Source organism: Bos indicus x Bos taurus, chromosome 11 (assembly GCF_003369695.1).
Source record: "Bos indicus x Bos taurus breed Angus x Brahman F1 hybrid chromosome 11, Bos_hybrid_MaternalHap_v2.0, whole genome shotgun sequence".
In the NCBI taxonomy this organism is placed as follows: Eukaryota; Metazoa; Chordata; class Mammalia; order Artiodactyla; family Bovidae; genus Bos; species Bos indicus x Bos taurus.
Window position 1 is genome coordinate 27,705,337 of NC_040086.1, and position 26,312 is coordinate 27,731,648.

The 26,312-nt window shown below is 37.3% G+C and overlaps 1 protein-coding gene across 3 annotated transcripts in view; it reads right to left on the reverse strand.

Moving 5' to 3' along the window:
- Positions 1 to 26,312, reverse strand: part of SRBD1 (S1 RNA binding domain 1) — a 244,569-nt gene that overhangs the window by 174,537 nt on the left and 43,720 nt on the right. For all 3 annotated transcript variants that reach the window (XM_027555165.1, XM_027555166.1, XM_027555167.1), the window contains 3 exons: positions 18,371 to 18,474; positions 14,811 to 14,918; positions 10,890 to 11,047 (listed from right to left, as the gene is read on the reverse strand). In XM_027555165.1, the coding sequence (XP_027410966.1) occupies positions 10,890 to 11,047; positions 14,811 to 14,918; positions 18,371 to 18,474 (370 nt within the window). The remainder of the gene's footprint in view (positions 1 to 10,889; positions 11,048 to 14,810; positions 14,919 to 18,370; positions 18,475 to 26,312) is intronic.

Consider the following 26,312-nt stretch of genomic DNA (forward strand, 5'->3'; position numbering starts at 1 on the left):
GATGGAATTCCAATTGAGCTATTCCAAATCCTGAAAGATGATGCTGTGAAAGTGCTGCACTCAATATGCCAGCAAATTTGGAAAACTCAGCAGTGGCCACAGGACTGGAAAAGGTCAGTTTTCATTCCAATCCCAAAGAAAGGCAATGCCGAAGAATGCTCTAACTACCACACAATTGCACTCATCTCACATGCTAGTAAAGTAATGCTCAAAATTCTCCAAGCCAGGCTTCAGCAATATGTGAACCGTGAGCTTCCTGATGTTCAAGCTGGTTTTAGAAAAGGCAGAGGAACCAGAGATCAAATTGCCAACATCCGCTGGATCACAGAAAAAGCAAGGGAGTTCCAGAAAAACATCTATTTCTGCTTGATTGACTATGCCAAAGCCTTTGACTGTGTGGATCACAATAAACTGTGGAAAATTCTTCAAGAGACGGGAAAACCAGACCACCTGATCTGCCTCTTGAGAAATTTGTATGCAGGACAGGAAGCAACAGTTAGAACTGGACATGGAACAATAGACTGGTTCCAAATAGGAAAAGGAGTTCGTCAAGGCTGTATATTGTCACCCTGTTTATTTAACTTATATGCAGAGTACATTATGAGAAACGCTGGACTGGAATAAACACAAACTGGAATCAAGATTGCTGGGAGAAATATCAATAACGTCAGATATGCAGATGACACCACCCTTATGGCAGAAAGTGAAGAGGAACTAAAAAGCCTCTTGATGAAAGTGAAAGAGGAGAGTGAAAAAGTTGGCTTACAGCTCAACATTCAGAAAACGAAGATCATAGCATCCAGTCCCACCATTTCATGGGAAATAGATGGGGAAACAGTGGAAACAGTTTCAGACTTTATTTTTCTGGGCTCCAAAATCACTGCAGATGGTGATTGCAGCCATGAAATTAAAAGACGCTTACTCCTTGGAAGGAAAATTATGACCAACCTAGATAGCATATTCAAAAGCAGAGACATTACTTTGCCAACAAAGGTCCGTCTAGTCATGGCTGTGGTTTTTTCCTGTGGTCACATATGGATGTGAGTTGGACTGTGAAGAAGGCTGAGTGCCGAAGAATTGATGCTTTTGAACTGTGGTGTTGGAGAAGATTCTTGAGAGTCCCTTGGACTGCAAGGAGATCCAACCAGTCCAGTCTGAAGGAGATCAGCCCTGGGATTTCTTTGGAAGGAATGATGCTAAAGCTGAAACTCCAGTACTTTGGCCACCTCATGCGAAGAGTTGACTCATTGGAAAAGACTCTGATGCTGGGAGGGATTGGGGGCAGGAGGAGAAGGGGACAACAGAGGATGAGATGGCTGGATGGCATCACTGACTCGATGGATGTGAGTCGCAGTGAACTCCGGGAGTTGGTGATGGACAGGAAGGCCTGGCGTGCTGCGATTCATGGGGTCATGAAGAGTCGGACACGACTAAGCGACTGATCTGATCTGATCTGATCTAGATATACCAGAATAAAGGATTAATTATTAAGACAGTCAGTGGAAAATAAAAGAATGGAAATAGAAGAAGAAATTGAATGATCTAAAATACGTGTAATTAGAATTCCAGAAAAAAGATTCAAGAAGTTCTACAAACCTCAAGCACAATTCATGTTCTCCCCTCAAAACAAACAATACACACACAAAGAACTATTAAGTATGTAAGAAAACTTTTGAAAACCAAAAAGAAAAAATTTTTTCGGTAGAGGAAAAAACTATTACCTTCAAAGAAACAATAATAAGATTTTTGGCTGATTTCTAAACAGAAACTATAGTAGTCAGAAAAGAAAAAAGACGTCTTTAAATTACTGGAAATAACTGCCAATCTTGAATTCTATACCCAGCAAAATATTTTTCAAATCTGAAGGCAAATCAGAAACTTGCAGTCAAGAAAAAAAAAATTGAGACAATTTTTCACTACCTGATCTACATTAAAAAGTAACAGGCTAGAGTTTTGGGAAGAAAGAAAATGATCTCAAATGGATACAGAAATGTAGAAAGAAAAGATAATAGAAAGGGCAAATAAATGAGTAAACAGGAAAAAAAAAATGCTGACTGGACAAAACAATAAAAATGACTTGTGGTATTTAAAATATATACAGTATTAAAATGCATCATAGAGGGAGGAGCTAAGATGGCGGAGGTGGACGGGGAGAACACTTTTTCCCCCCACAAATTCATCAAAAGAACATTTAAACCCTGAGTAAATTCCACAAAACAACTTCTGAATGCCGGCAGAGGACGTTAGGCACCCAGAAAAGCAACCCAAGTCTTCGAAAGGAGGTAGGAAAAAATATAAAAGACAAAAAAAGAGACAAAAGAGGGAGGGACGGAGTTCCATCCGGGGAAGGGAGTCTTAAAAAGAGAAAAGTTTCCAAACACCAGGAGTCCTTCTCACTGCCGAATCTGTGCCGAGCCTTGGAAGCACAGAGGGCAACATAACAGGGAGGAAAAATAAATAAACAATTAAAATCCGCACATTGTGAGCCCTCCGGTAACTCCCCCAGCGGAGAAGCAGAGCAGACGCCTGCATCCGCCATTAGCAAGCGGGGGCTGGGCAGGGAGGCGTGGCGCGGTCTGCTTTGCAAGGAACTGGCCTGAATACCCCGAGCGCTATCTGAGCGAAATAATTTGGGCTAGCAAACCAGACTGTGGGATATCTACCATGTGAAAAGCCAGCCCTAATCTAAGACACCGCCAGGCCCACGCGGAACAAAGGACTGAACAGAGACAGCCGGCGGCAGACCATCCCCCTCCGGTGATAGGCAGCCAGAGCTGGAAGGGGACAATCGCAGCCCCAGAGAGACATTATCTATAAAACTGTAAGCAGGCTTCTTTGCTAACTAAAACTTCTTGGGGGTCTGGACGGTCAACATCTGCCTGAGAAGGTGTGCCGGTGCACACCTAGATAACCGAGCAGGGCGGGGAGGCGATATGTCGCAGCAGTTGCGCACGCCAAACACCTCATCACCTGAGCCGCTCGGATCTGGGAAGGGCACAAAACGCGGGCACAAAACACAGGCCCAACCGAGAGTCTGCGCCTCTGAGGACTACCCGAGTGCCTGAACCTGAGCGGCTTGGACCTGGAAGTGCAGGCAGCCCAGGGCCGGCCACGGATGGTTCCCGGTGGAGCAACCTAGACCCTGAGCAGCGTGGGTAGGGAGGCCACACGCGCCATGAGAGGGGGCGGGGGGGCAGGGCAGACCCAGTGTGGCTGAGGCACTGTGAGCACATGCCAGTGTTATTTGTTTGCAGCATCCCTCCCTACCTCCCCTCAGCGCAACTGAACAAGTGAGCCTAAAAAAAAAAAAAAAAAAACTGTCCTCCACCATCCCCTTTGTGTCAGGGCGGAAACCACACACTGAAGAGACCAGCAAACAGAAGAAGCTATAACAGAGGGAATTGCCTTGGAATCTACAGGCAATAGATTAAAACCCTGTGGTTAGTACCAACTACATAGGAAGGGGCCTATAGATGTTGAGAAATATAAGTCAGACCCAGGAACTAGCAAAAATGAACTGAACCCGCAATACTCACAACAAAACCAGAGAAAGTCCTAGATATATTTTTACTATTTTTACAATCATTCTTTCTTTTTTTCTATTTTTAATTAAAAAAAATTTTTTTAAGTCCTCTATTATTCCTTTAATTTTCACTTTTATAACCGATTACTTTGCAAAAAAAAAAAGACCCCATTTTTTTTAAAGCAAACTTCATATATATATTTTTTATAATTTTTTTGACCTTATTTTTTTTTCTTCTTTTCTTTAACATTGTATTTTTGAAATTCCAAACTCTACTCTAGATTTTTAATTTTAGCTTTTTGGTATTTGTTATCAATTTTGTACCTATAGTTTTTTTTTTTTTTATAATTTCTGTGACCCTTTTTTATTTTCTCTTTTTCTTTTTCTCTGTTTCTTTCTCTTCTTCTTTTAAATAACATTGTATATCTGAAATTCCAAACTCTATTCTAGATTTTTAATTTATGCTTTTTGGTATTTGTTATCAATTTTGTACCTGTATTTTCTTTATAATTTATGCGACTTTGTTCTTGCTTGTTTTTTTTTTCTCACTCCTTCTTTTTCTTCTTCTTTTTTTAACATTGTATTTTTGAAATTCCAAACTCTACTCTAGATTTTTAACTTTTGCTTTTTGGTATTAGTTACCAATTTTGTACCTGTATTTTCTTTGTAATTTTCACGACCTTGTTTGTTTTTGTCTGTTCGTTTTTTTTCTCTTTCTTTTCCTTCTTCTTTTCTTTAACATCGTATTTTTGAAATTCCAAACTCTACTCTAGATTTTTAATTTTTGCTTTTATGTATTTGTTACCAATTTTGTACCTTTAAGAACCCAATCTTCAGTACCCATTTATCACTAGGGAGCGAGATTACTGGCTTAACTGCTGTCTCTCCCTTTGGACTCTCCTTTTTCTCCACCAGGTCGCCTGTGTCTCCTTCCTAACCCCTCTCTACTCTACCCAACTCTGTGAATTTCTGTGTGTTCCAGACAGTGGAGAACACTTAGGGAACTGATTACTGTCTGGATCTGTCTCCCTCCTTTTCATTCCCCCCTTTTATCCTCCTGGCCACCTCTGTCACCTTCCTCCTCCTTCTCTTCTCTGTATAACTCTGTGAACAACTCTGAGCGGTCCAGTTGTGGAGTGCACATAAGGAAGAGATTACTGGATAGCCCACTCTCTCCTCTATTGATTCCACCTCATCTCATTCGGGTCACCTCTAACTCCCTCCTCCCTCTTCTCTTCTTCATATAACACTGTGAACCTCTCTGGGTGACCGTCACGGTAGAGAAACTTTTCATCTTTAACGTAGATGTTTTATCAATGGTGCTATATAGAAGGAGAAGCTATGAAACTACTGTAAAAATAAGACTGATAACTGGAAGTAGGAGGTTTAAGTCCAAACCCTGACTCCAGGGAGCTCCTGACTCCAGGGAGCTCCTGACGCCAAGGAACATTAATTGACAGGAGCTCATCAAATGCCTCCATACCTGCACTGAAACGAAGCACCACACAAGGGCCAACAAGTTTCAGGGCAAGATATACCAAGCAAATTCTCCAGCAACAAGGAACACAGCCCTGAGCTCCAAAATACAGGCAGCTCAAAGTCACCCCAAAACCACAGACATCCCATAACTCATTACTGGACATTTCATCGCACTTCAGAGAGAAGAAATACAGCTCCACCCACCAGAACACCGACACAAGCTTCCCTAACCAAGAAACCTTGACAAGCCACCTGTACAAACCCACACAGAGCGAGGAAAGGACACAATAAAGAGAACTCCACAAACTGCCAGAATACAGAAAGGATACCCCAAACTCAGCAATTTAAACAAGATGAAGAGACAGGAATACCCAGCAGATAAAGGAACAGGATAAATGCCCACCAAATCAAAAGAAAGAGGAAGAGATAGGGAATCTACCTGATAAAGAATTCCGAATAATGATAGTGAAATTGACCCAAAATCTTGAAATCAAAATGGAATCACAGATGGATAGCCTGGAGACAAAGATTGAGAAGATGCAAGAAAGGTTTAACAAGGACCTACAAGAAATAAAAGAGAGTGAATATATAATGAATAATGCAATAAATGAAATTAAAAACACTCTGGAGGCAACAAATAATAGAATAACAGAGGCAGAAGATAGGATTAGTGAATTAGAAGATAGAATGGTAGAAATAAATGAATCAGAGAGGATAAAAGAAAAACGAATTAAAAGAAATGAGGATAATCTCAGAGACCTCCAGGACAATACTAAATGCTACAACATTCGAATCATAGGGGTCCCAGAAGAAGAAGACAAAAAGAAAGACCATGAGAAAATACTTGAGGAAATAATAGTTGAAAACTTCCCTAAAATGGGGAAGGAAATAATCACCCAAGTCCAAGAAACCCAGAGAGTCCCAAACAGGATAAACCCAAGTCAAAAAACCCCAAGATACATATTAATCAAATTAACAAAGATCAAACACAAAGAACAGATATTAAACGCAGCAAGGGAAAAACAACAAATAACACACAAGGGAATTCCCGTAAGGATAACAGCTGATCTTTCAATAGAAACTCTTCAAGCCAGGAGGGAATGGCAAGACATACTTAAAGTGATGAAAGAAAATAACCTACAGCCCAGATTACTGCACCCAGCAAGGATCTCATTCAAATATGAAGGAGAAATCAAAATCTTTTCAGACAAGCAAAAGCTGAGAGAATTCAGCACCACCAAACCAGCTCTCCAACAAATACTAAAGGATATTCTCTAGACAGGAAACACAAAAAGGGTGTATAAATTCAAACCCAAAACAATAAAGTAAATGGCAACGGGATCATACTTATCAGTAATTACCTTAAACGTATATGGGTTGAATGCCGCAACCAAAAGACAAAGACTGGCTGAATGGATACAAAAACAAGACCCCTACATATGTTGTCAAAAGAGACCCACCTCAAAACAGGGGACACATACAGACTGAAAGTGAAGGGCTGGAAAAAGATTTTCCATGCAAATAGGAACCAAAAGAAAGCAGGACTAGCAATACTTATATCAGATAAAATAGACTTTAAAACAAAGGCTGTGAAAAGAGACAAAGATGGTCACTACATAATGATCAACGGATCAATCCAAGAAGAAGATATAACAATTATAAATATATATGCACCCAACACCGGGAGTGCCACAATATGTAAGACAAATGCTAACAAGTATGAAAGGAGAAATTAACAATAACACAATAATAGTGGGAGACTTTAATACCCCACTCACACTTATGGATAGATCAACTAAACATAAAATTAACAAGGAAACACAAACTTTAAATGATACAATAGACCACTTAGACCTAATTGATATCTATAGGACATTTCATCCCAAAACAATGAATTTCACCTTTTTCTCAAGCGCACATGGAACCTTCTCCAGGATAGATCACATCCTGGGCCATAAATCTAGCCTTGGTAAATTCAAAAAAATAGAAATCATTCCAAGCATCTTTTCTGACCACAATGCAGTAAGATTAGATCTCAATTACAGGAGAAAAACTATTAAAAATTCCAACATATGGAGGCTGAACAACAAGCTGCTGAATAACCAACAAATCACAGAAGAAATCAAAAAAGAAATCAAAATTTGCATAGAAACGAATGAAAATGAAAATACAACAATCCAAAACCTATGGGACAATTTAAAAGCAGTCCTAAGGGGAAAATTCATAGCAATACAGGCATACCTCAAGAAACAAGAAAAAAGTCAAATAAATAACCTAACCCTACACCTAAAGCAACTAGAAAAGGAAGAAATGAAGAACCCCAGGGTTAGTAGAAGGAAAGAAATCTTAAAAATTAGAGCAGATATAAATGCAAAAGAAACAAAAGAGACCATAGCAAAAATCAACAAAGCCAAAAGCTGGTTCTTTGAAAGGATAAATAAAATTGACAAACCATTAGCCAGACTCATCAAGAAACAAAGGGAGAAAAATCAAATCAATAAAATTGGAAAGGAAAATGGAGAGATCACAACAGACAACATAGAAATACAAAGGATCATAAGAGACCACTATCAGCAATTATATGCCAATAAAATGGACAACGTGGAAGAAATGGACAAATTCTTAGAAAACTACAACTTTCCAAAACTCGACCAGGAAGAAATAGAAAATCTTAACAGACCCATCACAAGCACGGAAATTGAAACTGTAATCAAAAATCTTCCAGCAAACAAAAGCCCAGGTCCAGACGGCTTCACAGCTGAATTCTACCAAAAATTTAGAGAAGAGCTAACACCTATCCTGCTCAAACTCTTCCAGAAAATTGCAGAGGAAAGTAAACTTCCAAACTCATTCTATGAGGCCACCATCACCCTAATACCAAAACCTGATAAAGATGCCACAAAAAAAGAAAACTACAGGCCAATATCACTGATGAACATAGATGCAAAAATCCGTAACAAAATTCTAGCAATCAGAATCCAACAACACATTAAAAAGATCATACACCATGACCAAGTGGGCTTTATCCCAGGGATGCAAGGATTCTTCAATATCCGCAAATCAGTCAATGTAATACACCACATTAACAAATTGAAAAATAAAAACCATATGATTATCTCAATAGATGCAGAGAAAGCCTTTGACAAAATTCAACATCCATTTATGATAAAAACTCTCCAGAAAGCAGGAATAGAAGGAACATACCTCAACATAATAAAGGCTATATATGACAAACCCACAGCAAACATTATCCTCAATGGTGAAAAATTGAAAGCATTTCCTCTAAAGTCAGGAACAAAACAAGGTTGCCCACTTTCACCTTTACTATTTAACATAGTTTTGGAAGTTTTGGCCACAGCAGTCAGAGCAGAAAAAGAAATAAAAGGAATCCAAATTGGAAAAGAAGAAGTAAAACTCTCACTATTTGCAAATGACATGATCCTCTACACAGAAAACCCTAAAGACTCCACCAGAAAATTACTAGAACTAATCAATGATTATAGTAAAGTTGCAGGATATAAAATCAACACACAGAAATCCCTTGCATTCCTATACACTAACATGAGAAAACAGAAAGAGAAATTAAGGAAACAATTCCATTCACCATTGCAACGGAAAGAATAAAATACTTAGGAATATATCTACCTAAAGAAACTAAAGACCTATATATAGAAAACTATAAAACACTGGTGAAAGAAATCAAAGAGGACACTAATAGATGGAGAAATATACCTTGTTCATGGATTGGAAGAATCAATATAGTGAAAATGAGTATACTACCCAAAGCAATTTATAGATTCAATGTAATCCCCATCAAGCTACCAACGGTATTCTTCACAGAGCTAAAACAAATAATTTCACAATTTGTATGGAAATACAAAAAACCTCGAATAGCCAAAGCTATCTTGAGAAAGAAGAAGGGAACTGGAGGAATCAACCTACCTGACTTCAGGCTCTATTACAGAGCTACAGTTACCAAGACAGTATGGTACTGGCACAGAGACAGAAATATTGATCAATGGAACAAAATAGAAAGCCCAGAGATAAATCCACACACATATGGACACCTTATTTTTGACAAAGGAGGCAAGAATATACATTAGATTAAAGACAATCTCTTTAACAAGTGGTGCTGGGAAAACTGGTCAACCACTTGTAAAACAATGAAACTAGAACACTTTCTAACACCATACACAAAAATAAACTCAAAGTGGATTAAAGATCTCAACGTAAGACCAGAAACTATAAAACTCCTAGAGGAGAACATAGGCAAAACACTCTCCGACATACATCACAGCAGAACCCTCTATGACTCACCTCCCAGAATATTGGAAATAAAAGCAAAAATAAACAAATGGGACCTAATTAAACTTAAAAGCTTCTGCACAACAAAGGAAACTATTAGCAAGGTGAAAAGGCAGCCTTCAGAATGGGAGAAAATAATAGCAAATGAAGCAACTGACAAACAACTAATCTCAAAAATATACAAGCAACTCCTACAGCTCAACTCCAGAAAAATAAATGACCCAATCAAAAAATGGGCCAAAGAATTAAATAGACATTTCTCCAAAGAAGACATACAGATGGCTAACAAACACATGAAAAGATGCTCAACATCACTCATTATCAGAGAAATGCAAATCAAAATCACTATGAGGTACCATTTCACGCCAGTCAGAATGGCTGCGATCCAAAAGTCTACAAGCAATAAATGCTGGAGAGGGTGTGGAGAAAAGGGAACCCTCTTACACTGTTGGTGGGAATGCCAACTAGTACAGCCACTATGGAGAACAGTGTGGAGATTCCTTAAAAAACTGGAAATAGAACTGCCTTATGATCCAGCAATCCCACTGCTGGGCATACACACTGAGGAAACCAGAATTGAAAGAGACACGTGTACCCCAATGTTCATCGCAGCACTGTTTATAATAGCCAGAACATGGAAGCAACCTAGATGCCCATCAGCAGATGAATGGATAAGAAAGCTGTGGTACATATACACAATGGAGTATTACTCAGCCATTAAAAAGAATACATTTCAATCAGTTCTAACGAGGTGGATGAAACTGGAACCTATTATACAGAGTGAAGTAAGCTAGAAAGAAAAACACCAATACAGTATACTAACGCATACATATGGAATTTAGAAAGATGGTAACAATAACCCTGTGTACGAGACAGCAAAAGAGACACTGATGTATAGATCAGTCTTATGGAATCTGTGGGAGAGGGAGAGGGAGAGGGTGGGGAGATTTGGGAGAATGGCATTGAAACATGTATAATACCATGTATGAAACGAGTCGCCAGTCCAGGTTCAATGCACGATACTGGATGCTTGGGGCTGGCGCACTGGGACGACCCAGAGGGAGGGTATGGGGAGGGAGGAGGGAGGAGGGTTCAGGATGGGGAGCACGTGTATACCTGTGGTGGATTCATTTTGATGTTTGGCAAAACTAATACAATATTGTAAAGTTTAAAAATAAAATAAAATTAAAAAAAGAATAAATAAATAAAATGAGGCTCATAACTGAGCCTACTCCGTAAAAAAATAAAAAATAAAATAAAATGCATCAGGCATAAATGTATCACAACAAAATATTTTTCAAATATTTTGATGTGGGATAAATAAAGTTATTAATGTCTGAACCCAGTTAATCCTCAATATCTCCCTTGTGACCCAGTGAAGGGCATAAAAGTAAAAGTTGAGTGTTTAGGTCAACAAACAGGACAAATAGGAAGTATGATTCTAATTCCCATATCCCTTTTTGTGAGTAAACCATCTTCTATTCCTTGAAAATTAAGATTATTTCCACATTCTCATGAAATACATGAAGTGAAATTTATGACCAATGAACTTCTATACCAAAAAAATGAAATATATGCTTACTAGTTGGAGAAATTACAGCTAATTTGCAACCGTGCTTATAACCAGGATCCACTCCCATCAAGGTACGCCCTGGGACAGGGCTTGTTAAAAGGAGCTGACGAAGATTCCGTCCAAACATCATTACTGACTCCTTCTCTGCATCTGATGTTAGTTTGGCTCTTTAGAAACAGAAAAGGAGAAGAAAAAAGATAAAGTATTCAGTTTTTAGTTCATTCAAATTTTCGTCCAGAAAAAGAACACAATTTATTTTGTACAATTATTCCTCACTAGTGCATTCATTATAACAAAGTAACTTAATTGAAAAAAAAAATCACATACAAAATTGCATTGAGTCTCTTTTTGCTAATTTCAATAATACATGTACCACAAACAATTTTGTGGCATCAAACCTGCAGAGTTTGTCATACTGCCCTTCTTCTCCATCTGCTCTCCCTTATATAAGTAATCTACATGTACACAGATATTTATCTGTGTATATGATAGAGACAGAGTATATCAAGATTTGGACATTACATAGAATGTCAAATTGAAGTTTATCAGCTGATTAAAAATATAAACATATGATTAGTGATAAATTATTGAACCCAAGTAGCCTCCTCCATCAACTTAGTTTTATACCTTTCACCTAAATATCTCTCAATGCCATCTTCTCATTCTATTCCATCCCCTTTGGCGTTCTCACAGTGATGTGACATGATCACAGATACTAATATCAGTCCAGAACCATACCTCATATAAATAACTTTCCAATTTTATCCAGAGAAGCTTTTAAAAGTCAAATTTTAAAACTTTTTCTAGGATAAAAACATACATGTCTGTACTGGACTTAAGGGCTTCCCCAGTGGCTCAGCAGTAAAGAATTCGCCTGCAATGCAGGAGATCCAGGTTATATCCCTGGGTCGAGAAGATCCCTTGGAGGAGGGCAAGGCAACCCACTCCAGTAGTCTTGCCTGGAGAATCCCATGGACAGAGGAGCCTGGCGGGCTACAGTCAATAGCATCGCAAACAGTCAGACACGACTGAAGCTGAAGCAACTGAGCACATTGGACTTAAGAGGCATTTGGAAACTAAGTTTTACATCATTCATCTACTTAACAAAAGTTCTTAATGTATTATCTACTGAAATTCAAAAAGAATCTATAAGAAGTATCTCTTCTCTATTAGACAAGGTTAAAAAAAAAAAGTACATACCAATGGCCACAAAAACAAAAGCAATTCAGAGCACGGGTCAGTGTTGAGATAGAATTATCTACATATCTAAAGGCACACATAGCTAACTAAAGCTAACAAACATTTGTTTTGGGGGCTTAATTCAGTTTCTTAAGGCTTTTCCCCCATTTTGCCTAATATTTCAACATCATTCTCCCTGTATTTAGCCAAGCAACATGCAAATATCATTATAAGTATTTCTAAATCTTCACTTTTTATTTATTGAGTGAGCATCTGCATTCAGTCTTACATAAGGTACTGTGATCAGTGTGAGAGATACAAAACTGAAAAAAAAAAAACCCTGCCCTGGAGATCACTGTTGAGTGAAAGAAACAGAAAAATTCAACAGATGAGTACAATATACATGACAGGGATGGCTAAATTAGGAGAACTTCCTAAAAGAAATGTCTTCTCAGGTGAATCAAGAAGGATAAGTAATAGTTAAGCAAACAAAGGTAGGAAGAGTGGCTGAAGAGCATAGGAGAAAATATTACAGGCAATAGAAACAGCATATATAAAAGTTCATGGCTCATTTATAGAAAAAGCAAGTAATATCACACAAAAAAGTAAAAAGAAATATCAAGACAAAGGGCTGCAGAGGAAAGGTTTTTCTAAAGAGCTTGGATTTCATTCTGGAGACAAAGAAGATCCACTGAAGGATTTTAAGTTAGAAGAGTGTGAAATAATCAGATGGGAATTTTAGGACAGAAATGTGGAACATGTATTAGGAAATTCAAGACAGAGATCATCTATGACCCTAGTACAGTTATTCAGATAAGAAACAATGATATCCTGAACTAATCACAGATGTATTTTCTCCTAGTAAAGATGGAGATAAAGAGGAGCCAAAATCAAGATACAATAAAAGACAGTATAGAAGACAACATTTGATAATACTGATAATGTAGTCTCGATGAAAGAGGTATGCGTAAAAAAAGGAAACATGGATAACTGATCATGAAGTCAGGGAAAAAAAAATGTAGAAGCAGACTATGAATCTTAGTCAACTGAGTAAAGTAGCTGCAAAATAATACAGTCTATATGATCTCTTTTAACATGCACACATGAATGGAGAAAAAGTCTGGCAAACTAAGTAGTGGAAGTACGTGCTTTTTTTTTTCCTTTGTGTTTTACTCATTCTTTCAATTTTTCTACATTTGGACAAATTTCTTTTTAATTAGAGAATTAAAGTACTTCTCTTTAAGAAACAAATCTTAAGGGGTTTTCCCTCTCAACGCTGTTAAGGTAATCACAAGTGTTTCTACCAAGTGACACATCTGTAGACAATGTCTGCAAACCAACTTATGGACTGGAATTAAGATATATTTTTTTAACTACAGGCATTTTAGAAAAAGGGAAGGGAAGTGCTCTCGCTTGCCACTGCTAAAGTCAGAGAAGAATTATACATTAAATATCCCACACCAAACTGAATATATTAAATCTCAATGAGATCATTCTACAGGCAATAAAAATACTCACATCAAACATATACAAAAATGTCAAAAGCACCACTGGATGTTATAATGCAAATAAGAAAATGATAAATATATAGCAAAAAGGGAATTAAAATTTTAGTAAGATAATTTTTTTTTCTTCATTAAGAACAAAAGCCCTTTTTAAAACATTATATCCCAGCACTCAAAAGCAAGTTATGTTACTTCACAGACTTGAAATGAGATAGGGTTCCAAAAGAAACAATATATTTAAGGGATGTCTGGGCTAAAAAGGATGAATCAAGACAATGAACGACCTTGATAAAAAGAAGTTGGACAGAAAGGAGCTATATGTCCTTTTTAAAAGTATCTGCTCACTCCCTACTCTAATGCCTCCAAAGTCAGCGGTCAGGTCCAGGAAAGGAAAAAGAGACATACACAAAGGCTGCTATAAATTCTAGTGAGGCTGAAGAGATGGCTACAATTTCTAGTTTTTGGTGACTCTTGCTAAAACCTTTAAATAAGTCAGAATAAAGAAAATCTATAGCACAAAGGAAAGAATATATGAAGGCATGGCTGGTGTCTAAAGGCTAACTACCAAGATAAAGGTTAGAGAGAGAGGTAGAAGAAAGGGTTTTCACCTCCCAACATTTCTGTCCATCTCCTCCCCTACAGATAATTCAGTACCTCACCTCTTTTGCAGTTCTTTGTAAACCTTAGTTCTTCTGCTAGTCCATTTAGATGGTCACTTTAACAGTCTCATAATATTTGCTCATCACTGCTGATGATTATTCCTCCGAACAACTCCCATTTGGAGTTTAAAACATATATATTAGCTTTCTCTCATAGTAACATATTCCTCACGCACTCTACTGATTTCCTTATGCCTTTTTTGGCTCTCTTACCTCTGAAACTGCTGCCAACTAACTTCTCTATTAACTGCTTAGTTTGTTTCTCCCAAGCCAAATCTCTCATCAATAAAACCATTTGTTTGGCTTGGTTGTCAAACTGAAATACTGGTATTGCAGAACTGGAAGGGGTATACATTAAGTGGTCAAGATTTGAAAAGTATACTGTAATTAAGAGCTATGTTTTGTGATCTATGCATGTGAATGCCTCTACAGATTGAAATCTAGGCTTAAATTTAAGACTCTGTGATTCTGACTCACTTCTCTGGCTTGGTTAATGGATCGACAAATATTTACTGCACGCTTTTATGGGCCTATTACCATACGTAAAAGTAAACAGTACACAAAGTTAAATAACACAAGATGCATACCTGAACTCTCTACAAAGGAGAGGATAAATAAGGCGTTTAAAGGAATCATCCAGTGAGTTGTATAAGATCTTCATTAACTCTGGCCTTGCAAAGCCACGTGGTCTCCACCTGTAACAAAGAAAAGCCTATACTAACACTGATGAAACAAGAATAAGACCATAAAAGGGCTCCTGGAAGAGGAGGGGGAAGTGGAAAAGAAAAGGGGGGGAAGAAACTTTACTGAAGCCAAAGTAACATAATCTGTGAGGAGAGGCTGTGATGTCTGAAAATTATTACTATGACATCTGGAGTTCTTATTTTTAAAAACCTGGTAACCATGGTCACACACAAAACTTAAGGAAGGAAAAACCTATTCTGGGGAGAGTCCCCAAGGCATTATTAATAATGGCCAAAATTGTTAAGCTATAAGAAAGTCACAAAAATTACTGAAGCGCTGCTACAGACTGAATTATGTCCCTAAAATTAGTATGTTGAAACCCTAACCACTAAGTTGGATGGAGATGTGGCTGTTGAGAGATAATTAGGTTTAGATGAGGTCATGAAGGCAGGGTCTCCATGATGGGATTAGTGCCCACATAAGAAGAAACATCAGATACCTGCCTCTCCACAATGCCAGGTGAGGACATAATGAGAAGCAAGCCAAAAAGAGGGTTCCCATCAAAATCCACGTCAGCCTGACCTTGATCTTCGACCTCCAGCTTCCAGAACTGGGAGAAAATTTCTATTGTTTAAGCCACCCAGTCTATGGTATTTTGTTATGGCAGCTGAAGCTAAGACAAGCACTGTATCCTTCTTTCACTATTTCTTAATCTCTTCCTGTGGAGAAGGCAATGGCACCCCACTCCAGTACTCTTGCCTGGAAAATCCCATGGACGGAGGAGCCTGGAAGGCTGCAGTCCATGAAGTCGCTAAGAGTCGGACACGACCGAGCGACTTCACTTTCACTTTTCACTTTCACGCACTGGAGAAGGAAATGGCAACCCACTCCAGTGTTCTTGCCTAGAGAATCCCAGGGATGGGGGAGCCTGGTGGGCTGCCATCTATGGGGTCGCACAGAGTCGGACACGACTACAGAGACCTAGCAACAGCAGCAGCAGCAGCAATCTCTTCCTGAGAGTTAAAATAGATTGAGTAAAGGAGAAACTCTGTTTTTTTCATTGCCTCTTGTCATTCTTGAGTAGAACTCACTCTATTCCTGAGGTTGTACTGCTCTATTAGGCAGTATATCTGCACACATACTGATAAATATAAATATCAGAGAACCCATCATTAGTAGAAATTTGAGAAAGAATAGTAAGATAAAAACACAAGCTAAAAAGGACAAACAAATTCAGCCCTACCCCTTCTGTTTTCTCTACAACTACAGCATTTCTGCCTGCATCCTTCAACGGCTCTTGAATAGAAAAATACTAATATTTTATCAATCGTTCTTAATAAAACATTAATATACACTGTCATCTCCCTTACTTATCTCAGCTAGGAAATTAACTAAATTTCAGTGAACAAATATTTAAGCATTTATAATATGATACAAGAGCTTCCCTGGTGGCTCTGTGATAAAGAATCCACCTGCAATGCAGGAGACCTGGGTTTGATCCCTGGCTTGGGAAGATCCCTTAGAGAAAGGAATGGCTATCCACCCCAGTATTCTTGCCTGGAAAATTCCATGGACAGAGGAGCCTGGCAGGCTACAGTCCATGGGGTCACAAACGAACACAACTGAGCGTGCATAAAGACACACACACACACACACACACACACACGAAAGGCTACAGAACAACTAACTGAATCCCTTCCATAGAAGGGTATTACTTGAGTAGAATACAGTTTTGCTTCTTAATTTGAATGAATGCAATTTTATGTAGAACATATATCCTTCCTTCCATCCAAACCCTGTTTCTCCCTACTGTCACCTATTCCTGATGTCATGAGAGGTAAAAGAACTAAGATGTGAATTAAGGCACAGTTATTATTTTTATATTCTGTCGCTGTTATAGGCATACCTCAGAGATACTGTCAGTTAGATAGGTTCCAGACCACCACAATAAAGTATCACAATTAAGTGAGTTACATGACGTTTTTGATTTCCTAGAGCATATATAAGAGTAATGTTTATACTATACTGTAGTCTTTTAAGTGTGTAATACTGTTATGACGATGATTCTTCCTCTAACTCAACAGTTAAACATCTCTGAATAAATACTAAGAAGGGCAGCACTTTAATTAAAATCCCACAATACAAAAGACATGGTACATAAGATGTGTACAATGAAGCACACAGATTAAGACAGAGGTCACAAACCTCAGATTCCTACATGGGTCAAGAAAGTACTGTAAAACTGGGGCTCTGTTACAACCCAGAGGGGCAGGCAGGGGTGGGAGGTGGGAGGGAGGTTCAAGAGAGAAGGGACATAAGTACACCTATAGCTAATTCATGCTGCTGTATGGCAGAAATCAAACCAATATTGTAAAGCAATCATCCTTCAATTAAAAATAAAGAAATTAAAATTAAAAAAAAATTTTTTAAAGAAAGTACTATAAACAAATGAAAAAGACCCAGGGCTTACATGTGTGTTTTTGACAGAGACATGCTTTGCTAACCCCTTTAGACAAAGAAACATACTCCACTTTGGCAAAGAAATACACTCCCCCAATTTTGTATCTATAGATAAAGGTAGGCTCTCTCCATCTAGCTTTCATTTTCCCATATTTAAAAGAGAAATGGATATAGGGTACAGTTCCCTTTAAATCTACTACATGACAATCTACTACAGAATCACTTTAGTGTAGCATTTTCTCAAAGTGATATGACAAACATTTGGGGACAGAATGATTTACTATACGACTATCCCATGCACTGACACTAAAAGCTAATTTTAAAAAATAAAAAAGGCTAGTGGCCAGTAATTCATTCACTATTCATATGATATCTGATAAAATTTTGTCTCAATTATCCTTAATGAACAAAAGACTTCAAATATACTATACACAATATGTTTCTGTTAATTCATCTTTTTCAAAAAAGAAAAAATGCTCTTTAGAAAAGATTTGGAGAAGGCAATGGCAACCTACTCCAGTACTCTTGCCTGGAAAATCTCATGGGCGCAAGAGCCCGGCAGGCTGCAGTCCATGGGGTCACGAAGAGTCGGACACAACTGAGCGACTTCACTGTCATTTTTCACTTTCATGCATTGGAGAAGGAAATGGCAACCCACTCCACTGTTCTTGCCTGGAGAATCCCAGGGACGGGGGAGCCTGGTGGGCTGCTGTCTATGGGGTCGCACAGAGTCGGACATGACTGGAGCAATTTAGCAGCGGTAGCAGCAGCATAAAAGATTTATATGATACAGATTAAACTGAAAGTCCTTCTTCCCAGAAATAGCAATTATTAATAATTCTTACATACTTGCCAGACAGTTCCTATTTCAACACACACGTTTTATAAAAATGTAAAAAAGATACATATCTATCCATTGTTTATTTTTTAACACAACGGACATCTTTCCATATAGATCTCGATAAAGCATTTTTAAAATGAAAGAAAGAAATTCTGTAAAAACCTGTTTTGTATGCACCACTTGCAGAACTCTTTCTTTACTCCATCAGGAATGTTAACCTTGACAGTCAGTATCTTCAAATTTTCTCCACGGTTAATTGCCAGAATCTGAGTGCAAACATATAGAGTAAAGAATGATGATCCACAAAATACATAAATGATCAATTTAATCAGTCAACACTTGTGAAACAAATTGGGTGGTTACCCAGGTTACAGTTCTATCAGTTCATTTATTTATCAAGAATGTATTCAAAAACACTCATTTTTAAATACTTTTTTCCAAAATAAAATAGAGCTACAAAGCCTATGACAGTCACAGGAAGAGACTTCAGTGATCTAAAATCTCATTTCAGATTCTACTAACTCAAAGTTTTTGATCACCTAGAGCTCCAAATTACTGTAGATGGTGACTGCAGCCATGGAATTAAAAAGACACTTGCTCCTTGGAAGAAAAGCTATGACCAACCTAGACAGCATATTAAAAAGCAGAGACATTACTTTGCCAACAAAGGTCTGTCTAGTCAAAGTTACGGTTTTTTAAGTAGTCATGGATGGATGTGAGAGTTGGACTATAAAGAAAGCTGAGTGCCAAAGAATTGATGCTTTCAAACTGTGGTGTTGGAGAAGACTCTTTAGAGTCCCTTGGACTGCAAGGAGATCAAACCAGTCCATCCTAAAGGAAATCAGTCCTGAATATTCATTGGAAGGACTGATGCTGAAGCTGAAATTCCAGTACCTTGGCCACCTGATGCCAAGAATTGACTCACTGGAAGAGACCCTGATGCTGGGAAAGACTGAAAGTGGGAGGAAAAAGGGATGACAGAGGATGAGGTAATTGGATGGCATCACCAACTCAATGGACATGAGTTTGAGTAAGCTCCGGGAGTTGGTGATGGACAGGGAAACCTGGCGTGCTGCTGCAGTCCATGGGGTCGCAACGAGTTGGACATGACTGAGCAACTGAACTGAACTGAGAGCAGAGGTTCCTTACCTCTGGGATCTACTGCCTGATGATCTGCGATAGAGCTAATGTAATAATAACAGAAATACAGTACACAATAAATAGAAGTAATAGAAACAAAGCGCACTATAAATGTAAAGGGCTTAAATCACCCTGAAACCATCCACTCCACATCCTACCCCACCCCCACACCCCAAGCCTATAGAAAAATAATCTTCCACAAAACTGGTCCCTGGTGCCAGAAAGTTTGGGGACTGTAAACTAGGCTTAAAAGGATATACTTCCTTCATTTGTTAAAAGACATCACTAAGATAAATACAAATATGCAAAACTCTAAGTGGAATATTTAACAACTACTAATCATTACCATTTATTGAGCACTTACTAATTGTCAGGTCCATCTAAGCACTAAATATGTCACCTCATTTATCTTCAAAGCCACCAGTAATGCATGTGCTATCATCTTACTTTTATATGATAATTCTTCTAAAACTAACTTGTCCAAGACCAAAAAGCCAGCAAGTAGCAAAGGAGGAATTTAAATTCACATCAAGCTGTCTCTGCTTTTAATCAGTATATTAAAAGAATTAATTATTTTAAAACACATTAAAAACACTCCTCAAAAACAGCAAACAAAGCAAACCTAAAGCAAGCAGAAGGAAGAAAATAATAAACAATGGAAGGGAACTAAATAAAATACAGAATAGAGAACAACAAAAAATATCAACAAAACCAGAAGCTAGGTCTTGGAAAATATCAGCAAAATCAACAAGCCTTTCAATAGATGACCAAGGCAAAGAAGGAGACATTCCAATTATCAAAATCAGGAGTGAAAGGAGCCATTAATATGAATATTATAGAAATAAAAATAAAAGGGATCATAAGAGAATACTACAACTATATACCAAATTAGGTTAATCAAATGAACAAATTCCTAAAAAGACACCAACTTCCAAAATAGAACAAAAAAGAAACAGAAAATCCACAATGATCCCTAACAAGTAAAAAGATAGAATTAATAATTTTAAATTTTCCCACAAGGAAAAACCCAGGCTCCTATGGCTACACTGCTGAATTCCACTAAATATTTAAAGAAGAATCAATACCAATTCATCACAAACTCCTCGAAAAATACAATAGGAACAAAAAAAGCTTCCTGATTCTGTTTACCCTAATACCAAAACCAGACAAGAACACTGTAAGAAAAATGTAAAGACTGTTACTTCTTAGGAATATAGATGCAAACATTCTCAATAAAATACTAGTAATAGTAAACCAAACTCATAAACATACTTAAAAAATTATACATGAGGCTCAAAAGGGATTAATTCCAGGAATGCAAGGTTGATTTAATATCCAAAAAGCAGCTAGCATAATACATCATTAACAATAGAATAAAAAACAAAAATTACATGGTCGTGTCAATAAATGCAGAAGTAATAATTGAAAAAATTCCAGCACTTGTTCATGATAAAAAATACAGAGTAAACTAGGAACAGAAAGCAAACTCTTCAACATGATAAAGGTACATACAAAAACTCCACAGAAAACATAATATTTAACAGTAAAAGACTGGATGTTTTCTCTCTACGATTACAAGAGTGTCTCCTCTTGCACTTCTAGTCAACACTTTATTAAAGGTTCCATCCTGGAGAATTACCCAAGAAATAAAAGGCCTCTAGATTGAAAAGAACGAAGTAAAACTATCTCTATTTGCAGATAATATGCTCTTGCTTACACTAAATCCTAAGAAATTCACTATAAAACTATTTGAACTAATACAGTTCAGCAAGGTTGCAGGATAATCAGTTTCTACACACTAGCAATAAACATTAGGAAAATAATTTTTTTTAATTCTATTTACCATACCACCAGCAAGAATAAAATACTTAGGAATAAATTTAACAAAATACGTTTAAAACTTATACTCTTGAAAACTATAAACATTTTTTTTTTTAATTGAACCCAAATAAATGGAAAGACATCCCAGGTCCATGGACCAAAAGGCTTAATATTGCTAAATGGCAATAATCCCCAAATTAATTCATAAACTCAATATAAGCCCTATCAAATCCCAGTCGATTTTGTTGCAGAAATTGAACAAACTCCAAGATTCAAACAGAAATTAAAGGGACCCAGCATAAACAAGTCAATCTTGTTTAAAAAAAGAACAAACCTGGAGGACTGTTGCTTCTCAATTACAAACTACAGTAAACAACAGTGTGGCATTAAAGATAAACATACAGATCAACAGAATAGAACTGACAGTCCAGAAATAAATCTATACATCCACCATCAAGTGAATGTCAGTAACGGTGCTAAGACAGTTTAATGGGGAAAATAGCCTTTTTGGTAAGTGACGCTGGGACAATGGGTGGTCACATGCATAAGTATGAAGTTGGATTGTTTCCACACATCATACACAAAAATTAGCTCAAAATTGATCACACCCCTTGATATAAGACACTTAGAAGAAAATACATGAGAAAATACATAGTCTTAAGTTACATACAGCCTTAGGTAAAACACCACAAGCATAATCAACACAATAAAAAAACTACACAGATGACTTTAACAAGATTATACTCTCTAAACCTCATAGAATACTGTCAAGAAAGTGAAAAGAAAGCCCTCAGCAAAAAAATTTTTTAAAGTTTTGCAAATCATACATCATACAAAGGACTTACACCTGAACATACAACTCATAACTCAACAGTAAAAAGACAAAACCTAACTAAAAATATTCAAAAGGGCCACAGACATATTTTTCCAAAGATAATATAGTAATGTTCAATGGGTACATAAAAAGATGCTCAACATCAGTTTTTACTAGAGAAATGCAAATCAAAACCATAATGAGATATGACTTCATAATAAAATGGCCACAATAAAAAAGACAGGGAGTAAGTACGGATTAGGATATAAAGAAACAGAATCCTCATAAACTGTTGGTGGAAAGGTAAAATAGTGTAGCCACTTTGGACAACAATATGGCAGTTCTTCAAAAGGTTAAAGAAAGATACTATATAATTCAGCAATTTCACTGCTACATAAAAAAGGAAAAGTATATATCTTTTTGAAACTTTATATAAATTTTAAAAGTATTTTCAAGTAAAATGTTAAATACAGAACAAATTGTCAAAGTTTAAAAAACTATAGATACTTTAAAAACACTTTAAATATATTTGAGATATTTCTAAGGTAAACACTGGCAGAAATAATCACTTAAAAATAAATTTTTAATGCAAAATAAACTTTATTTGGGGCTGGACAAAACCTTCAATGTCTGCCAGCTCTCTAAAATAGTGAAAGGAACACTCAACAGTAAATAAAAGTTCTTTATCCAAAGATTTATAGATAATAAATTCATTCATGCAGAATACAATAATAGAGTAGAAGTTATTTAATCTTTATTTATTAAAATATAATACAAGGCCATTCTCACCTTTGCTCCAGAAAAGCACCTAATTCTGCTTTATTGACTATGCCAAAGCCTTTGACTGTGTGGATCACAACAAACTGTGGAAAATTCTGAAAGAGATGGGAATACCAGACCACCTGACCCGCCTCTTGAGAAACCTGTATGCAGGTCAGGAAGCAACAGTTAGAACTGGACATGGAACAGACTGGTTCCAAATCGGGAAAGGAGTACATCAAGGCTGTATATTGTCACCCTGCTTATTTAACTTATATGCAGAGTACATCATGAGAAACGCTGGACTGGAGGATTCCACTGAAGCTGGAATCAAGATTGCTGGGAGAAATATCAATAACCTCAGATACGCATATGACACTACCCTTATGACAGAAAGTAAAGAACAACTAAAGAGCCTCTTGATGAAAGTAAAAGAGGAGAGTGAAAAAGCTGGCTTAAAACTCAACATTCGGAAAACTAAGATCATGACACCCAGTCCCATCACTTCATGGCAAATAGAGAAACAATGGAAACAGTGAGAGACTATTTTGGGGGCTCCAAAATCACTGCAGATGGTGACTTCAGCGATGAAATTAAAAGACACTTGCTCCTTGGAAGAAAAGCTATGATCATTCTAGACAGCATATTAAAAAGCAGAACTCAAAATGGATTAAAGACATAAATGTAATACCAGAAACTATTAAACTCTTAGAAAAGAGAACATAGGCAGAACACTCAATGACATAAATCAAAGCAAGATCTTCTATGACTCACCTCCTAGAGTAATGGAAATAAAAACAAAAATAAACAAGTGGGACCTAATTAAACTTGAAAGCTTTAAAAGGTGAAGACAGCCCTCAAAATGGAGAAAATAATACCAAGGGAGACAACTGATAAAGAATTAATTTCCAAAACATACAAGCAGCTTATACAATTCAATACCAAAAAAACAACCCAATCAAAAGGTGGGAAAGAGACCTCAAGAGACATTCCTCCAAAGAAGACATACAGATGGCTAACAAGCACATGAAAAGATGCTCAACATCACTCACTGTCAGATAAATGCAAATCAGTAAAACCACCATATAACCTAGCAATCTCACTTCTAGGCATATACCCTAAGGAAATCAAAACTGAAAAAGATACACATACCCCAGTGTTCACTGCAGCTCTATCTACAATAGCTAGAACATGGAAGCAACCTAGATGTCCATTGTCAGAAAATGGATAAAGAAGCTGTGGTACATATATACAATGGAATACTACTCAGCCATAAAAAGGAACACATGTGAATCTGTTCTAATGAAGTGGACGAAACTAGAGCCCATTATACTTAGTGAAGTAAGTCAGAAAAAGAAATATAAATATCGTATACTGACACATATATATGGAATCTGAAGAGATGGCACTGATGAATATATTTTCAGGGTGGCAATGAAGAAATGGACATAGAGAACAGACCTATGGACAAAGTGGGAGGAGAGGAGGGAGAAGGGGAGATGTATGGAGAGAGTAACACAGAAATTTACAATACCATGTGTAAAACAGAGAGCCAAAGGGAATTTTCTGTAAGACTCAGGGAACTCAAACAGGGGCTCTGTGACAGGCTGAAGGGTGGGGTGGGAAGGGAGATGGGAGGGAGATCTGGAGGGAGGGGAAACGGGTATACCTATGGTGGATTCTTGTTGATGTATGACAGAAAACCACAAAATTCTGTAAAGCAATTATCCTTCAATTAAAAAAAATTTTTTTTTAAAGCAGAGACATTACTTTGCCAACAAAGGTCCATATAGTCAAAGCTATGGCTTCTTCAGTAGCCATGTATTGATGTGAGAGTTGAACTATAAAAAAAAAGCTGAGTGCCGAAGAATTGATGTCTTTGAACTGTGGTGTTGGAGAAGATTCTTGCGAATCCCTTGGACTGCAAGGAGATCCAACCAGTCTATCCTAAAGGAAATCAGTCCTGAATATTCACTGAAAGGACTGATGCTGAAGCTGAAACTCCAATACTTTGGCCACCTGATGCGAAGAACTGACTAATTTGAAAAGACCCTAATGCTGGGAAAGATTGAAGGCAGGAGAAGGGGAGGACAGAGGATGAGATGGTTGTATCACCGACTCAATGGACATGAATTTGAGCAAGCTCCAGGAGTTGGTGATGGACAGGGAAGCCTGGCATGCTGCAGTCCATGGGGTCGCAAAGAGTCGGACATGACTGAGTGGCTGAACAGAATTGAAAGATATACCAGAAGTACTGTAGATGACAGCAGCACTGAATGTAAAAGTGGTACTATTAAAAGGCACAGAAAGTGAGACATCAGTGAAAGAAGCTATTATTAAAAAAGAATAGGCTGAGTTACAAATCCATGTTGTGGAAAGGAGCACACTAAGGAACCAACGTACAAAAAAAACAAAAGAAAACAAGATGCAGCAAGAAGAAATAATGTCAATTTAGTAGACAGCTACAACAGCTCTTCCTACAGTATTTGGAGAAGGAGTTCCAGCCACTGTTGTTCCTTCATCACAGTCTGTCATCATTCTCCCTTGCTGCTGTATTCTGGGATGCTATATGCTTGGCTATCTATGTGGAGGCTGAAAAGCAGAGTTCAGAGTTGGGGACATGAGGCCTTAGCATCATAGGGATGGAAAAATCATCTTTCTGAGCTGGCATATCATCACTCTAGCCTCCAAGATAACTGAAAAATTCTCAAAACACAGGGCTGTTTTTCAAAACTGACATTACCCAAAACGCTCTACTTTCTCAGGTCTTAGTATTGTCACTTAGAAAAGTGTGTCAATCACAAATTTAAATGCAACAACAACTAACTCAGAATGTCACATGTGCTATGCATACTAGTTAAAATGCAGAAACCAAAATGTTTTTTGGCATTCAAAACAGAAGTATTATTCATATTTATTATTAACAGAATAAAACGATTTTTTCCAAAGTCGCAATAAAATTAAATCAAATGAAAGGAGACAATGTCTAACAGCCCAATAATTTCTGCAAATGGAATTTTAGTAGTTTAGTAACTGGTTTTGCTAAAAATTATTTTTCATTAGGCTGTATCAGTAGACAATAAGTAGGTAAGTAAAACTTCACTCTAACAATTTTTCCAATTATCAGAAGTATGCACTTTACCCCATGTGATACACTGTACACAAAAGTAAAAACAGACAACTTAGATATAACAGTGAAACACTTCAAAAGCTCAAGAGCAGGGACCATGTCACCTATATACCCTAAGAAGGAACAAATGCACAGTTAGTGTTCAAGAATGTTTGTAGCATAACTGAAGATTCTTTTTTGTTACACACACAAAAATAAAAAAAAAACATTTTCAAATGTATACCACCGTATAAGTTTTCAAAAATTTTAGTGATGATAATTAAACATCATTATGAAAAGTAATACATTCTAGTCTTTTTCATTCAGTTCAGTTCAGTCGTTCAGTCATGTCCGACTCTTTGCCACCCCATGAACCACAGCACGCCAGGCCTCCCTGTCCATCGTCAACTCCCGGAGTTCACTGAAACCCATGTTCACTGTGTCGGTCATGCCATCCAACC